We start from the raw sequence: 13556 nt of genomic DNA, 5'->3' as shown, positions 1-13556 counted from the left end.
CGCGCTGCTGTACGAGGCGTGCTTGCTTGTGGAGAGCCTCTCCGGGGAGGCGGGGTGGCTGCCACACTGGCCCGCACCCGGGGAGGGGGTGCTGGGCACGTCCCAGGAGGTCCCCGCAGACGTGAGCTGCTGGGGTGAAGGGTTCCGGGGCCTTGGAGGGTGGTGAGGGCAGCCCAGGGCTGGAGTGTTCACAGGGGGCCGTGCCTCGGCCTTGGGGCTCCCCCACGCCCCGCGGGCTCCTGGGCTCCTGGCGCACGCGTTTGAGTGTGTAAGTTGTTCTGGCTTCAAGGACTCGCCACCCCCCAAAGGCTTGCCTAGTCAGCAGAATGGGGCACCGTCCTCCTTAGGCCTGGTTCGGCCCCTCCTTGGGAGCCGTGGCGAGTCGGTGTCTGGTAACGTTGGGGTGCAGCCGCTTTACCCGGCAGCCTGCACAGACAGCACCCCTAGTGCCATGGGTTCCCGTCAGTTGGGGGGAGTGGCCCGCCCGGTCCCTCAGCAGGGCGGCCTCGGAGCCCACACCGTGGCGGGTGCCAGATAAGTGCGCTCGCGCAGCTTGGCCCCTGCCCCTGGGCTGCGGCCGTGTGACCAGGCACATGGGCTTCCGGCTTCCGGGGCTGTGCAGCAGCTCTGTGCACGGGCCCTCGGGTGCCACAGGACCCCCTGTCCCTGCACAGGGGTGGGCCTTCGTCCTCACGTCAGGTGTTCTAGACATTTGATGGGGGTGACTTCATCTCCCCGAATTTGTCTCCTCTGTGATGCAATTCCAGGGCCTCTGATGGTACCTCGGAGCGACCAAGGCTGTGTCCCCCTTCCTGGTCCCAGCACGGACAGCCAGACCCTGCCTGGCGCGCCTGAGCACACGTGGTCTCCCTGTTACTTCCAGAAAGAAAAGGGCCCAGAGCCCCTGCTGCTCATGTCCCCCGCTCGCCCTCCTGCCGCTACGGCAGAGGGACCCTCAGGAGAGGGTGAGACCCTGCTTTCCTTGAGAAGAAGCCCCTGAGGCCCTTCTAGGTGTGGGGTGGAGGGCTGTGCCTTGCCCCCCAGGCAGCTTGGCGGTAGTCGGAGCGCTGCTGGATGAAGCGTTCTGCCGGTGCCCATGGGCCCAGAGGTGGGCCTGCTTGGTGGTGTCGCCCAAGACTCTGGGCAGCCATGAGCATCTCCTGTGGTTCCCCCTGGTTTGGGAGCCTTACCGGCCCAGCCCCTCCACCTGGTTGGATGGCACTTCCCCACCGGCCTCCCAAGCAGGAAACCGAAGGCCACTCGTGGCCACGTGCCCTAGGGGCCCCGAGGTCCTCAGGCCTTCACCCCCCACGGGCCTGAGGGTCTCTTGGGGCATGGGCGGGGCCGTCGGGGTTGGGGTCTGCCCACTGAGGCGGAGGCCGAAAGTCACAGTCTGAGCTCCCCGCGGATGTGGGGAAAAGGGTGGTGGTGCCAGCACAGTGAGCTGGGCCCTACAGCACCCACGACCCCTGCAGCGCTGGGCTGCTTCAAGCCTCCTTCCACTGTGAGCCAGTCCAAGCTGGGATGATCGCCGCCCCCTTCCACGGGAATAGCCCTCCCTGTGACCCCGCCACACGCCATGTGCTTCCCCGCCTTCGCCCAGACTGGAGCCTTTCCACTGCTAAACTTTCCCACCCACTGTGATAGGCTCTGCTCACTGGCGTCTGCCCCCGGAAGGTGCCAGAGACTCCTCGATGGGATCCCCGCTTCCCACCTGGGGCTCCGTGTCGGCTGGGTAGGGCCAGCACACCTAAGTATCTCAGACCGGTGTTGGTTTCCGGGAGACAGGTCTACAGGGTGTGGCCGCACAGGTGTCCCCCGGCCTCCTGCTGGGGCTTAACTACCCCTTCTCCCTGCAGGTACTGCTGGATACCCAGCCCCCGGCCCTCTGCCTCCCCATCCCACAGAGATTGAGGGTCCCCGCAGGCCATGCAGCTGTGCCAAGGTATGGAGCCCCTCCCCAGCAAGGACAGACAGGGCCCTCCCACCTAGCTCGTGCTTGTCCTCGGAGGCCTGACCTCAGGGCTCTGCTTCCGGAAGCTCTGGGGGTTTCCCGTGCCCACTGACACCTGAGAAGACGTTTGGAGTCCAGCCTTTCACCCTGACTCCCCTGGACGTGCTGGCTGGAGGGGAGGCAAGAGGTGTAGACACCTCCTCTGGGGCCACCAGTTTGCCAGGGCCCTGAGCACAGAGTGATGTCCACAGGCCGGCAGCTGCCTCCTGGAGGCAGGGGCCTCGGCTAGCCTGAGGGTCCCCAGCCCGGGGGCCCTGGGGCAGCAGCTCTTCCTGAGGAGTGTTTACCATCACCAGCCAGCCTCTGCCCTCTCCAGAAGCTGCAAGGCCACGCACGTGGTAGGGAGCATTCTCCAGGCACACGGCGGTTTGCATTGGCTACGTCCTGTGTGCCCTGCTGAGGACCATAGGCACAGGAGGGGTGGCAGGTGTCCTTTACCTCTCCCTTGGGCCTCCCCCCACATGCTGGGCCAGGGGCAGCCCCTGGAGCTGTGGTTGCAGAAAGGCCCTCCGGTGAGGCTGAGAGCTGGCACTAGGGCCCTGGGGTCAGGTCCTTTGCCTGAGGACTGCGGGCTTTCTGGGGGACCTTTCAGTCACTCATTCACGCTGCAAACATCCCGAGCACATCGTGCCAGGCACCCAGGCCCAGAGGAGTACAGCAGCCCTGAGCCTTCCTGGGGGGTGCTGCGTGGGCCCGGAGAGGAAGGGGCTCCTACGGGGAGCTGATGGGGTCCAGGTCTTGAGCCAAGAACCCACTGAAGGGACAAGGGGCCCTTCCGAGTGCCCACACATGTCCCTGCTGCTCTGGCACCTGAGGGCCTGGGCGGAGATTCAGGGACACCTCCCCACCCCCACCTCCGCGCTCCAGGCTCAGCTGTCCCAATCTGGGGCGGCTTGGAGTGAGACTTTTCTCTCCGTGGTCAGGTCAGAGGAGGACCCTCTGTTAGCCATGGTGATTTTCAGCCTGAACTTCGTGAGTCCCTCACCCCCGGTTTAGGCCACCGCCAGGGACCCACAAAGGCCAGGCAGGCTCACTGACGGCCCGTGGATGCCACGGCCTGGCTGGGCGTCTGGGCCTAGCCGGCAGGCAGGCAGGACTGGGGCCTGTCCAGCAGGTGTGATGGGCTCTTACTGATAAACCGTGTGAGTTTTGTCTTGTAATTTTGAATGTTGATGCCTTTAGTGATGCCTTCTCTCCATAGGCCTCACGGCTCCCACGGCCCTGGTGTCCTGCCCTGGCTGACCCTCCTGCTGCTGACCTCTGCTGGCCAGCCCCAGGGGGCACTGCAGCCCAACCCCAGCCTGGCTCTCAAGCCCTCCTTTCTGACCACCCCCCCAGGGGCAGTCACGCTGTCTGTCACTGCCCCGTCCCCTGTGCTCCGGCCGCACCAGCCTTGCTGCCACTGTGGGGCTGCTTCTTGCGGGCAGCGCCCCCTGCCTTCCTGGGGATCCAGGCCGGTTCCCCTCGTCTGGGTGCAGAGTTCACCGTTGTCCTGCGGTACCTTCCCAGCCCTGCTGGCGACCCGCGGCCCTGGCCCTTGAGACCTTGAGATGGATGAGCCTCCGTCAAGCCCTGGAAAAGACCCGCTGAGAGAGGGTGAGGGTCCCCCAGCCAAGGACCCCAGCCATGCCAGCAGCCATCTTGTCCAGGGTCGGTGTTGGGGGCCTCCCAGGAGACCCCAGAAACGGTGGGCAGTTTGCATTGGCTACGTCCTGTGTGCTCTGCCGAGGACCATAGGCACGGGAGGGGTGACAGGTGTCCTCTACTGGGTCCCTGCCAGCCAGTGCTCCTTCCAGAGGCAGCACAGCACGGGGTCAGATTCGGCTTCAAGCCACCGGCTTTCAAAGCCTGGCCCAGCCCTTTGCCCACAGGGTAACCTCGCCTCTCTACACCCTTGGACTTTTTATTTGAAAAATGGGAGTAATAGTGCCAGCTTCTTTTACAAGAGTTCCATGAGGATCAAAGTAGAAAATGCTTGTATATAGTCTTGAAAACAGTGCCTGGCTTTCCGTGAATACTCAAATTCTTATTCGCTCGCTTTTGCCAGTGTTCTTTACCCAGGGTCACACAGGTCCAATTGAGGGAAAAAGGGAAGAAGGACCAAAGTGGGGTAGGAAGACTTCAGACGGGAGGTGATGTCAGAATAGGGCTTTAAAGAATGAATAGGAGTTTGCCAGTAAGTCCAAAGGCAAAGTCTAGGGGATCTATTGAGAAGAGAGAGGGGCTACTTAAGACTGGTCCCTTCATTTCTTCATTTCTTTACTCAGCAAGCCTTTAGCAAACCCTTTCCTGTGGGGTTCCGGGGATACAAAGAGCACCCCACTAGCCAGGTAGAAACGGGTCTAGGGACAGACGGTGCTGAGCAGGGTGGTTAGGGCTGTGGTGGGGCTGCCCAGGGCGGGAGGGACACACACACTGCCCGCCTGTGCCCATTGCCCTCTGGCCCCAAGAACTGCCCCGGCTTCTCTGCCCAGCCCACGTCACCCAGGCTGGCAACCAGTCCCACCACAAAGAGGGGAGACAGGGGGTCAGACGGGGCAGAGCCCCACTGCTGCCCAGCCTGTACTGATGCGTTTACATTTCTCCCCATAAAATGTGAGCACGTTGGCCAGGGGGACGCTGTGTGTGGAGCACGTCACAGAGAGGCGAGTGTTGGCGGGTCCTCGCGGGCACCTGCTGCTCGAGCTGTGTCCCCCTCTGCGTGCACCTCTGCGCTCTCCCCCCTTCACCGCCCACCCCCCTCTCAGTGGCGCCGGGCCCTCCTTCCGTCCCACCCTGACTCCCTGTCTCCGGCTCTCCCTGGCGCCTGGCGCCTCGGCCCGTGTGCGTGGGGCGGGGCTGAGGCGGGGGCCGAGGCCTGGAGCCCACGCCTGGGGCGTGCGGTCAGCCCCGTCGGCCCGCCGCACACGGGGCTCCCGGCAGCGGGGTCTGCTGGCTGGGCTGGGGCGGGAGGCACGGCCGGCGCCTGGGCCACCGGTGTTGGGTCCGGCCCGCTCGCTGCAATATTGATGGCCCGTCAGGGCAGCCCTGATTCCTGCGCTTTCAGTTAAAAGGTTTCTGTTGTTGTAGCTTATGCAGTTGCTCTGTTGCTATGGAAACGTGACATCAAAATGACGTTTCCCGTTTAAAAGCTTTTAACTAAATTCCTGCCTGTCAGATGTAGGCCCCATTTTGAGCGCGGAGCTGCCTTCCAGGAGTGGGGCTCCCGCCCTGTGCGCAGGCCCCAGGCCCCGCCTGAGCTCTTTTAACCCCGCAGGTGCCTCCAGCATGGCGGCGGCCGAGGTGCCCGGCTACCTCGTGTCCCCGCAGACGGAGAAGCACCGGCGAGCCCGCAACTGGACGGACGCCGAGATGCGCGGCCTCATGCTCGTCTGGGAGGAGTTCTTCGACGAGCTGAAGCAGACCAAACGCAACGCCAAGGTGTACGAGAAGATGGCCAGCAAGCTGCTGGAGATGACGGGGGAGCGCCGGCTGGGCGAGGAGATCAAGATCAAGATCACCAACATGACCTTCCAGTACAGGTGGGCCCCACGTGCCGCACGCCTGCGCGCCCCCCCGTGCTCCCTGCCCGGCGCTGGCCGCTGGGGGCCGCGGGGAGCCCCTCGGAGCTGAGTCGGGAAGGCCTCGTGTGGGCAGAGCCCAGCCAGCGAGATGGGGCCTGCACAAACCGTGTGCGCAGCCTCCCGTCGGAGGTGGGAAACTGAGGCCCAGCGAGGGCAGGGCTGGCACAATTCGCAGCATACCCCAGGCCCCTGCCTTGGGTGCCACGTGCAGGCGGCTCCCGCTTGGCCCACACACACCCTCCCGCCGGGAGGGAGAATGCAGGCCGGCTGCCCAGGCGTGGCTCTGCTAAGTAGGGTGCCTGCCGTACAGACAGGGAAACCAAGGCCGGAGGTGAGAAGGAGGCTCAGCTCCCAGGCCTGCAAGTCCTGCCTGGTGCTGACACTCGGTCGTTTCCAGCAGCCGGCGGCTGGCCGCGGTCAGGGAGCAGGGTGCGTAGTAGGGCCGATGTTGGAGCCCTGGAGCTCCCAGAAGGGCCTCACTTGTGGAAAGAAGCAGCGGGGACCCAGGCCTGGCCCTACCCCACTGTAGCCACCCTGCCCTGGCAGCCAGAAGGGAGTTGCTGAGTCAGGGCCACAGACAGGGTTCCTGGGCAGGGGAGGAGCTCTGGCATCCAGGGTGGGAGCGCGTCAGTCACTGCGTGCAGATGGCCATGCGCAGGGCAGAGGTCACAGCCATGCAGAGGGCCTTCTTGGGTGAGGCTAAGGTCACAGGTGTGGAGTCGGTCATGGTCAAGGTGAGGGTCGTGGGCAGTCTGGGGTCTCCGGGGTGAGGGTCAACCTAGAACTGGGAGCCATGGGTGGAGAGTAGCAGTGAGGGGGGTGGGCGTCAGGCATATTGGGTGGGGGTGGGCCTGTCAGTGACCCTGGAAGGGGCCCTGTCCCAGGAAAACTTGGAGTGCACCAAGCTGCTCCCAGCCTTGGCCTCCTCCTGGCACTCCTCGTGGCTGCTATGAGCAGGGGAGCAGAGGTGCAGGCCATGCTGGGTGCAGACGGGGCCTGGGTTTGCCTTGGGCACCTCGAGAGGATCCTCGCTCCCAACAGTCGGCAAGGAGCCAACCCCTGCCCTCCTGGCCTGCAGCTCCCAGCCCGTCTGGAGCCTGGGACGTGCAGAGGCCCCGCAGGGCCCCCGACAACTTCTCGTGGCCCTTGGAGGAGGGGGTCCGGAGCCTGGGTCTGTCTGAAGGTGCATTTCTGCCCACAGCCCCAGCTCCCAGGCAGGCCCAGGGGCCAGAAATGAGGCAGCCGCTAAGGGTCTGAAGGCATCCGTCACAACATAAACGATGATAAATTCCAGCCACCAGCTCATGGCGTGAGAGGGCTGAGTTGTCTGTAGACGTGTGTGTGTGTGTCTGTCTGTCCCTGCCTCCTCCGTTCACACAGTGCATCCCTCCGTGCCTGTGAGGGGGCTGCAGAGGTGAAGCCGGCTGTTTTACCAGCTTGCCATCTGACTCAGTAATCCATGGGCTCTGATTGGTGTCTGGCCGACTCATTCATTATTTATCCTGAAAGCCTTCTTCAGAGTCCCAGGGGAGGCATTCCTTTCCACTCCCGGGGGGGGGGGGGGGGTTGTGCAGGGAGGCCACGAGAGATGAGGCAGCAGAGCAGGAGCCCGGGCCCTCCAGCAGGGCTCCCCTGCAGACCCTGCCGTCTGTTCCTGAGGGCGAGGGCTGCACGTGTGACACTTCAGTTTCCTGTTCCCTGAGGGGGAAACTGAGGCCTAGAGCAGAGAGGGGACTTGCCCAAGGCCACACAGCCCTTAATAGGCTGATGCTTTGATTGGTTGACTAGTTCTTTATCTGTCTCCTCTTACCCCTACCCAAAGAGCCTCCCCTACCAAAGTCTTCTCTTATTTTTTCACTGTAGCTCTTTGCATATTAAGGTTGTCAGGCTAAGGAAGCCCGAGGGGGTGCCTGGGTTCCATGGAGCATGGTCTCTTGGAATACCATTCAGGGGCCTCCTGTGCGGGGCGGGGGCAGGCCTTCCCTCATTGCTCCAAGGAGCAGCCTGGCTTGAGTGGTCAGAACAAGCATAGGGGGGCTTCCAGATGGGCTAGAGGCTGGGTGTGGGCCCAAGCACAGTTCTCCACTTCCTGCGCCTGGAGTCTGTGCAGGCCTCCAGGGTGATGGACAGTAGTCCTGGGGTTGGGAGACGGAGCAGCCATGCCTCCCTCGGTGGCCTGTCCCTGGCTTTCTACCCAGGACATTCTGTATGCTGCTCCCAAGGCCACCTCCTGTAGCTGGCCTCTGCTCGCTGCCCTGAGCCACAGACCCCCTGGCCGTGTCCCACTGTGCCTATTTGCTGCTCGTTCAGAGGGTCAGCTCTATTTCAAAGACCAATGTGACCAGGGACCACACCCTGGCAGGAACCCTATGTCAGGAGACAGGAACCATCTGGCTACAGAGGTCCCTGTAGCCTGAGGGCCTCCCTACTTGGGAGGAGCATGGGGTAGGAATGTGGGGGCCACAGACTAAGGCTGGGTCTGATGGGGCAGACAGGAACACCTCCCCCCCACCCCACCCCCCCAAGTTATGGACTCCTTCCTGGCCTGCTCAAGGCTGCCCAGCTCTCCTGCAGCTGTGCCTCCCCATCCCTGACCTCCCAGAATTCAGCCAAGGCCTGGGGACCTGCAAGGCCTATCTGCAGGGAAGGATAGGACGCAGGGCTGGGCAGGGCTCCAGCCCATGGTAGGCAGAGCTGTGCTGTGCACACCCTTGGGCCTGGGGTCTAAGTAGGGTTGGGGGGTGTCAGGCCCAGCCCTATTGCCCCCTGATATCTTCAGCCAAGAATGTTATCTAGTCGGCTTGCTGTTTGCCAGGAGCTGGGCATTTCCTTATTAAATCCTCCCTACAGCTTGTGAGGAGTTTACTTTGCTCATCCCCATCTTACTGATGTGAAAATGGAGGCTCAGAGAGGTTAGTGGACCTGCCCAAGGTCACACTGCAGAGTGGTGGAGATGAGACGCAGCTCAGGTCTATTGGACGCTGCAGACTGTGCTCTCCGGTTCCCCCTTCTGAGGCGTCCTCTTTAGGAACACACGCGTCTCACGTCATGATGTTTTACGTTTATATTATATGACACTTTGTTCCTATGTTTGCATACTTTATTATCTCTCGCAGGCTAACTACTTAAGAACAGCATTTGTTCACTGTAGGGAGCTTAGAAACTACAGAAGCGCAGGGAGAGGAACGGTACCAAACAGCCCAAGGCCCCAGCACTCATACGACCTCGCTTACATCTGGGGCGCGTGCTTCCTGTTAGCACCCACGGCAGGGTAGTCCCCCGGCCTGCCTTCTCTCCAAGTCTAATGTCTCCTTGGCCCTGGAGCCTGGCCAGTTTTTCTGGGGAGGCTGTCTGGCCACGAGTGGCTCCCCCTCATGCCCCGTGGCCCCCGGGGCCCCAGCGCCCCCCGAGCACCCCTCTGTCGGGGGCCGGGCAGGACGGGCCGGGAGCAGCTCCATTTCTCACCCTTGGCTCTTGTGTCTCTCGTTTCAGGAAATTAAAATGCATGACAGATAGCGAGTCCGTCCCGCCCGACTGGCCCTATTACCTAGCCATTGATAGGATTCTGGCCAAGGTCCCCGAGTCCTGTGATGGCAAACTGCCGGACAGCCAGCAGCCGGGGCCCTCCACGTCCCAGACCGAGGCGTCCCTGTCGCCGTCTGCTAAATCCACCCCTCTGTACTTACCGTATAACCAGTGCTCCTACGAAGGCCGCTTCCAGGATGATCGCTCCGACACCTCCTCCAGCTTACTGTCCCTTAAGTTCAGGTAGTGTGTGTCTTCCTTCCCCGCCCCCACCACCAGCAGGGGCCAGGGAAGGGGCCGGGTGCCGTGAGGGCCGGCTGATCTTCCGCCGCAGAGGACTAGGTGGTATGCAAGTGCCTCCCGGGCCAGAGAGGCTTCAGACCAGGCTGGCCTTAGACAGGGAGGCCTCAGGCAGGGAGGGCTCAGATGGGGAGGACTCAGGCAGAGAAGCTGGCCTCAGACGGGGAGGCTGACCTCAGACGGGGAGGCTGACCTAAGATGGGGAGGCTGGCCTCAGACGGGGAGGACTCAGGCAAGGAGGCTGGCCTCAGACGGGGAGGACTCAGGCAAGGAGGCTGGCCTCAGACAGGGAGGCTGACCTCAGACGGGGAGGCCTCAGGCAGGGAGGCTGGCCTCAGACGGGGAGGCTGGCCTCAGACGAGGAAGCTGGCCTCAGACGGGGAGGCTGGCATCAGACGGGGAGGCTGGCCTCAGACAGGCTGACCTCAGACGGGGAGGCCTCAGACGGGGAGGCTGGCCTCAGATGGGGAGGCTGGCCTCAGATGGGGAGGCCTCAGGCAGGGAGGCTGACCTAAGACGGGGAGGCTGGCCTCAGACGGGGAGGCTGGCCTCAGACGGGGAGGCCTCAGACAGGGAGGCTGGCCTCAGACAGGGAGGCTGACCTCAGACGGGGAGGCTGGCCTCAGATGGGGAGGCTGGCCTCAGACGGGGAGGCTGGCCTCAGACAGGGAGGCTGACCTCAGACGGGGAGGCTGGCCTCAGATGGGGAGGCTGGCATCAGATGGGGAGGCTGTCCTCAGACGGGGAGGACTCAGGCAGGGAGGCTAGCCTCAGACGGGGAGGCTGGCCTCAGATGGGGAAGCCTCAGGCAGGGAGGGCTCAGATGGGGAGGACTCAGGCAGAGAGGCTGGCCTCCAATGGGGAGGACTCAGACAGGGAAGCTGGCCTCAGACGGGGAGGCCTCAGACAAGGAGCCTGGCCTCAGACAGGGAGGCCTCAACAGGGAGGCTGGCCTCAGACGGGGAGGCTGGCCCCAGGCGGGGAGGCTGACCTCAGATGGGGAGGGCTCAGACGGGGAGGACTCCAGCAGGGAGGCTGACCTCAGACGGGGAAGCCTCAGACCAGAGAGGCTTCAGACCAGGCCAGCCTCAGATGGGGAGGCCTTAGATGGGGAGGCCTCAGACCGGGCTGGCCTCAGACAGGAGGCCTCGCACAGGGAAGTGTCAGACAGGGAGGCAGTTGGTACTGAAGTACAGGCCGTCCTGTCCATAGTCTGGGTTCATCTGGCTCCATCAATTTCTAGCTGTGTGGAAAGTCCTTGACCTCTCTGGGCCTCAGTCTCCCTTTGTAAAATGGGGATAAATCAGTACTTTCTCCGAGGATGGCTGTGAGTGTCAGAAGAGAGAACAGATTCAGGTGTGGGGCCTGGCACATGGAGGGAGACCAAGTGCCCTCCAGTTTCTGGCTTCCGGGCTTTCCCTCACCCCCAAGCAGACCCTGCCCTGGGGTCTCCTCCCTATCCTCGCCAGGCTGGCTGGTCTTCTCAGAACCAGGGAGGGGTATTGGGCTGAGCCTCCAGAATGCGCTCAGAAGCTGGTTCAGCGGGCATGCCTGTCCCCTCTGCTGTCCATCACAGACTTCCTGCTTGGCCAGCACTGGCCACGTGAGCCTGCCCTCGAGATGCCCACAGGAGGCTGGGGGACCAGAGGAGGGGACATTTGGTTGGGGTGGGCTCTCACGAGTGGATAGGAGTTGGCCAGTTGGGGAAGAAAACAGGAGGAGTGTAGGTTTGAGTTATGGCCCTGCCTCTCCCCTCAGCCCTGGCCTTGGCCTTCAGGTCTGCCCATCAGGGGTGATGGGAGGAGGCAACTCTTCAGTTGGTCCGGGGTCCCTTCCCTGGAGGGAACTTCTCAGCAAAGACCCCAGACAAAAATGCCTTTGTGGATAGCCAGACAGAATCAGTTGGGAAACCTGAGATTTTTGGCCCATGTTTCCACGGAATGACCCCAGTTCCCAGATTCCCTACTGCCTCAGACACTGCCCCTAATTTCTAATTAGGGCTGGGACGTGGGGACCACTTCCTCGCCCCTGAGGTCTGCTGGGGCATCGCTCTGCTGAGGAGCATGGGGCCCCGGCTAGGGGACCAGCAAGGCCCTAGGGACGGGTGGGGTTGGGCCAGTTCAGCCAGGGATGCTTGCCTCCCCTGGCGGAGGGCGCAGGGCACGGCCGTGGTCACCTTCACCTCCCTGTGCGCTGGAGGCTCCAGTGCCAGGCTTCCCGGGAGAAGCCACCCTGCCCACACCCCCTCCGGCCCTGCCTTCCTCGTCTCTCGCCCCTCCCCCCCCCCTCCCCCGCCGCCCCGTGTGGCCTCTACCCCTGGGCCCCATACCAGGCCCGCACCCCCTCCCGCCCTGCCTTCCTCATCTCTTGCCCCCCCCCCCCCCCCCGCCGCCCCGTGTGGCCTCTACCCCTGGGCCCCATACCAGGCCCGCACCCCCTCCCGCCCTGCCTTCCTCGTCTGTCGCCACCCCGTGTGGCCTCTACCCCTGGGCCCCATACCAGGCCCGCACCCCCTCCGGCCCTGCCTTCCTCATCTCTCGCCCCTCCCCCCCCCTCCCCCGCCGCCCCGTGTGGCCTCTACCCCTGAGCCCCATACCAGGCCCGCACCCCCTCCCGCCCTGCCTTCCTCGTCTGTCGCCACCCCGTGTGGCCTCTACCCCTGGGCCCCATACCAGGCCCGCACCCCCTCCCGCCCTGCCTTCCTCGTCTCTCGCCCCTCCCCCCCCCTCCCCCGCCGCCCGTGTGGCCTCTACCCCTGAGCCCCATACCAGGCCCGCACCCCCCACCCACCCAGGCTGGGACTCGGGTCACTGGCTGTGCCCACGGCCCCTTGCTCTCCTGGCGGGCGGGCTCCGGCCCCTCCTCGCGAGCTGCACGGGGCGGCCCCGGGCGGGTGCGCGGCTCAGCCCCCCTCGGGGCCTCCTCCGTGGCCGCCTGTCCGCGAGGCGGTGGGGGGGGAGGGGCGGGCGGGCGGGCGGGCGGGGCCCCTGGTGCCCGGAGCGCGCCGCCCGCCGTCCACACGCTGGCGCTGTCCCTCCAGGTCGGACGCGCGGCCCGGGAAGAAGCGCAAGGTGCAGAACTGCCACCTGCGGAAGAAGAAGCTGCGGCTGCTGGAGGCCATGCTGGAGGAGCAGCGCCGGCTGAGCCGCGCCGTGGAGGACGCGTGCCAGGAGGTGCGCCGCGTGCTGGACCGCCAGAACCTGCTGCAGGTGCAGGGCCTGCAGCTGCAGGAGCGCATGATGAGCCTGCTGGAGAAGATGATCGCCAAGTCCGGCGTCTAGGCCGCCCGGCCCGCGGGGAGCGCCCCGGGGCTGCCCCTGGCTCGGACGGACGCGGGCCGGCCCCCGGTGAGAACCTCCCGGAGGCTGTCCTCCCGTACGGTCACTGTCGGTGGCCCTTGACACGGCTTTGGGTATCACACGTGGGGTCTCGCTCCTGCCGGAAGTCATTTCCACAGCTCGCGCGGAGCACGCCAGGCCGGTCGACTGCAAAGCCGAAGCCAAGGGAAGCGGCTTAGTGGCGGCTTTGTGCCCGGGACGGAACCTCTCCAAGGGGCGACGGCTGTCCTCGCGCTCACGGGGTCTGCTGCCCACCTCCTAGGATGGGCTCCGACGGTGGAGCCGACCCCAGACGGCCGCTGCATCCCTCTTCCCCGGGGCGTCAGGCCTCCCCGTGAGGACGCCGGCGAAGCAATGACGGCTGTCCACGTGCACCACGCCGCCCGGTTTTCCAGGCCCAGGGATGTCGTGCTGACGGGGCAGAGCCCGGGCCTCAGGCACTCGCGCTCCAGCCGGGGAGGCAAACGAGTGAAGACGGAAAGGACGGGAGAGCGGGTTGTGGTCAGCGCTGGACGGGAAAGGCTGGCCCCGAGCGTGAGGAGCGGTGGCGCCCCAACCACCGGCGGGAGCAACCAGATTCCAGGAGCCCCGGACCGCGCGACTGGGCCGCAGAGGCACGGGGAGCTTTCGCGTGCCGTGCTGGCTGTGGTGCTCTGGGTCCGGACCCGCGGTGCAGGGACGAGCTGGGGGTGGCGGGGTCCAGAGCTGCAACGTAGAGCTCACCTCCCCTGCCTCTGCCCTTTCACCAGCAGGAAAACCTGTCCAGACGCTTCTCTGCCGAATTGCTCCTAAGTCTTGTTGGCTCCTTGGGCTTTT

The 13556-nt window shown here is 64.4% G+C and overlaps 1 protein-coding gene across 1 annotated transcript; it reads left to right on the top strand.

The window, feature by feature from the left end:
• Positions 1–3564: 3564 nt before the first annotated feature.
• Positions 3565–12823, top strand: MSANTD1 (Myb/SANT DNA binding domain containing 1). Its single transcript, XM_042982764.1, has 4 exons — positions 3565–3610; positions 5271–5535; positions 9070–9345; positions 12443–12823. The coding sequence occupies exons 1-4, from the start codon at positions 3565–3567 to the stop codon at positions 12681–12683; spliced, it is 828 nt and encodes a 275-aa protein (XP_042838698.1). The 3' UTR covers positions 12684–12823.
• Positions 12824–13556: the final 733 nt, after the last annotated feature.

This window comes from Panthera tigris, chromosome B1, assembly GCF_018350195.1.
Source record: "Panthera tigris isolate Pti1 chromosome B1, P.tigris_Pti1_mat1.1, whole genome shotgun sequence".
NCBI classification, from domain to species: Eukaryota; Metazoa; Chordata; class Mammalia; order Carnivora; family Felidae; genus Panthera; species Panthera tigris.
This window is presented reverse-complemented; position numbering and strand designations above follow the sequence as displayed.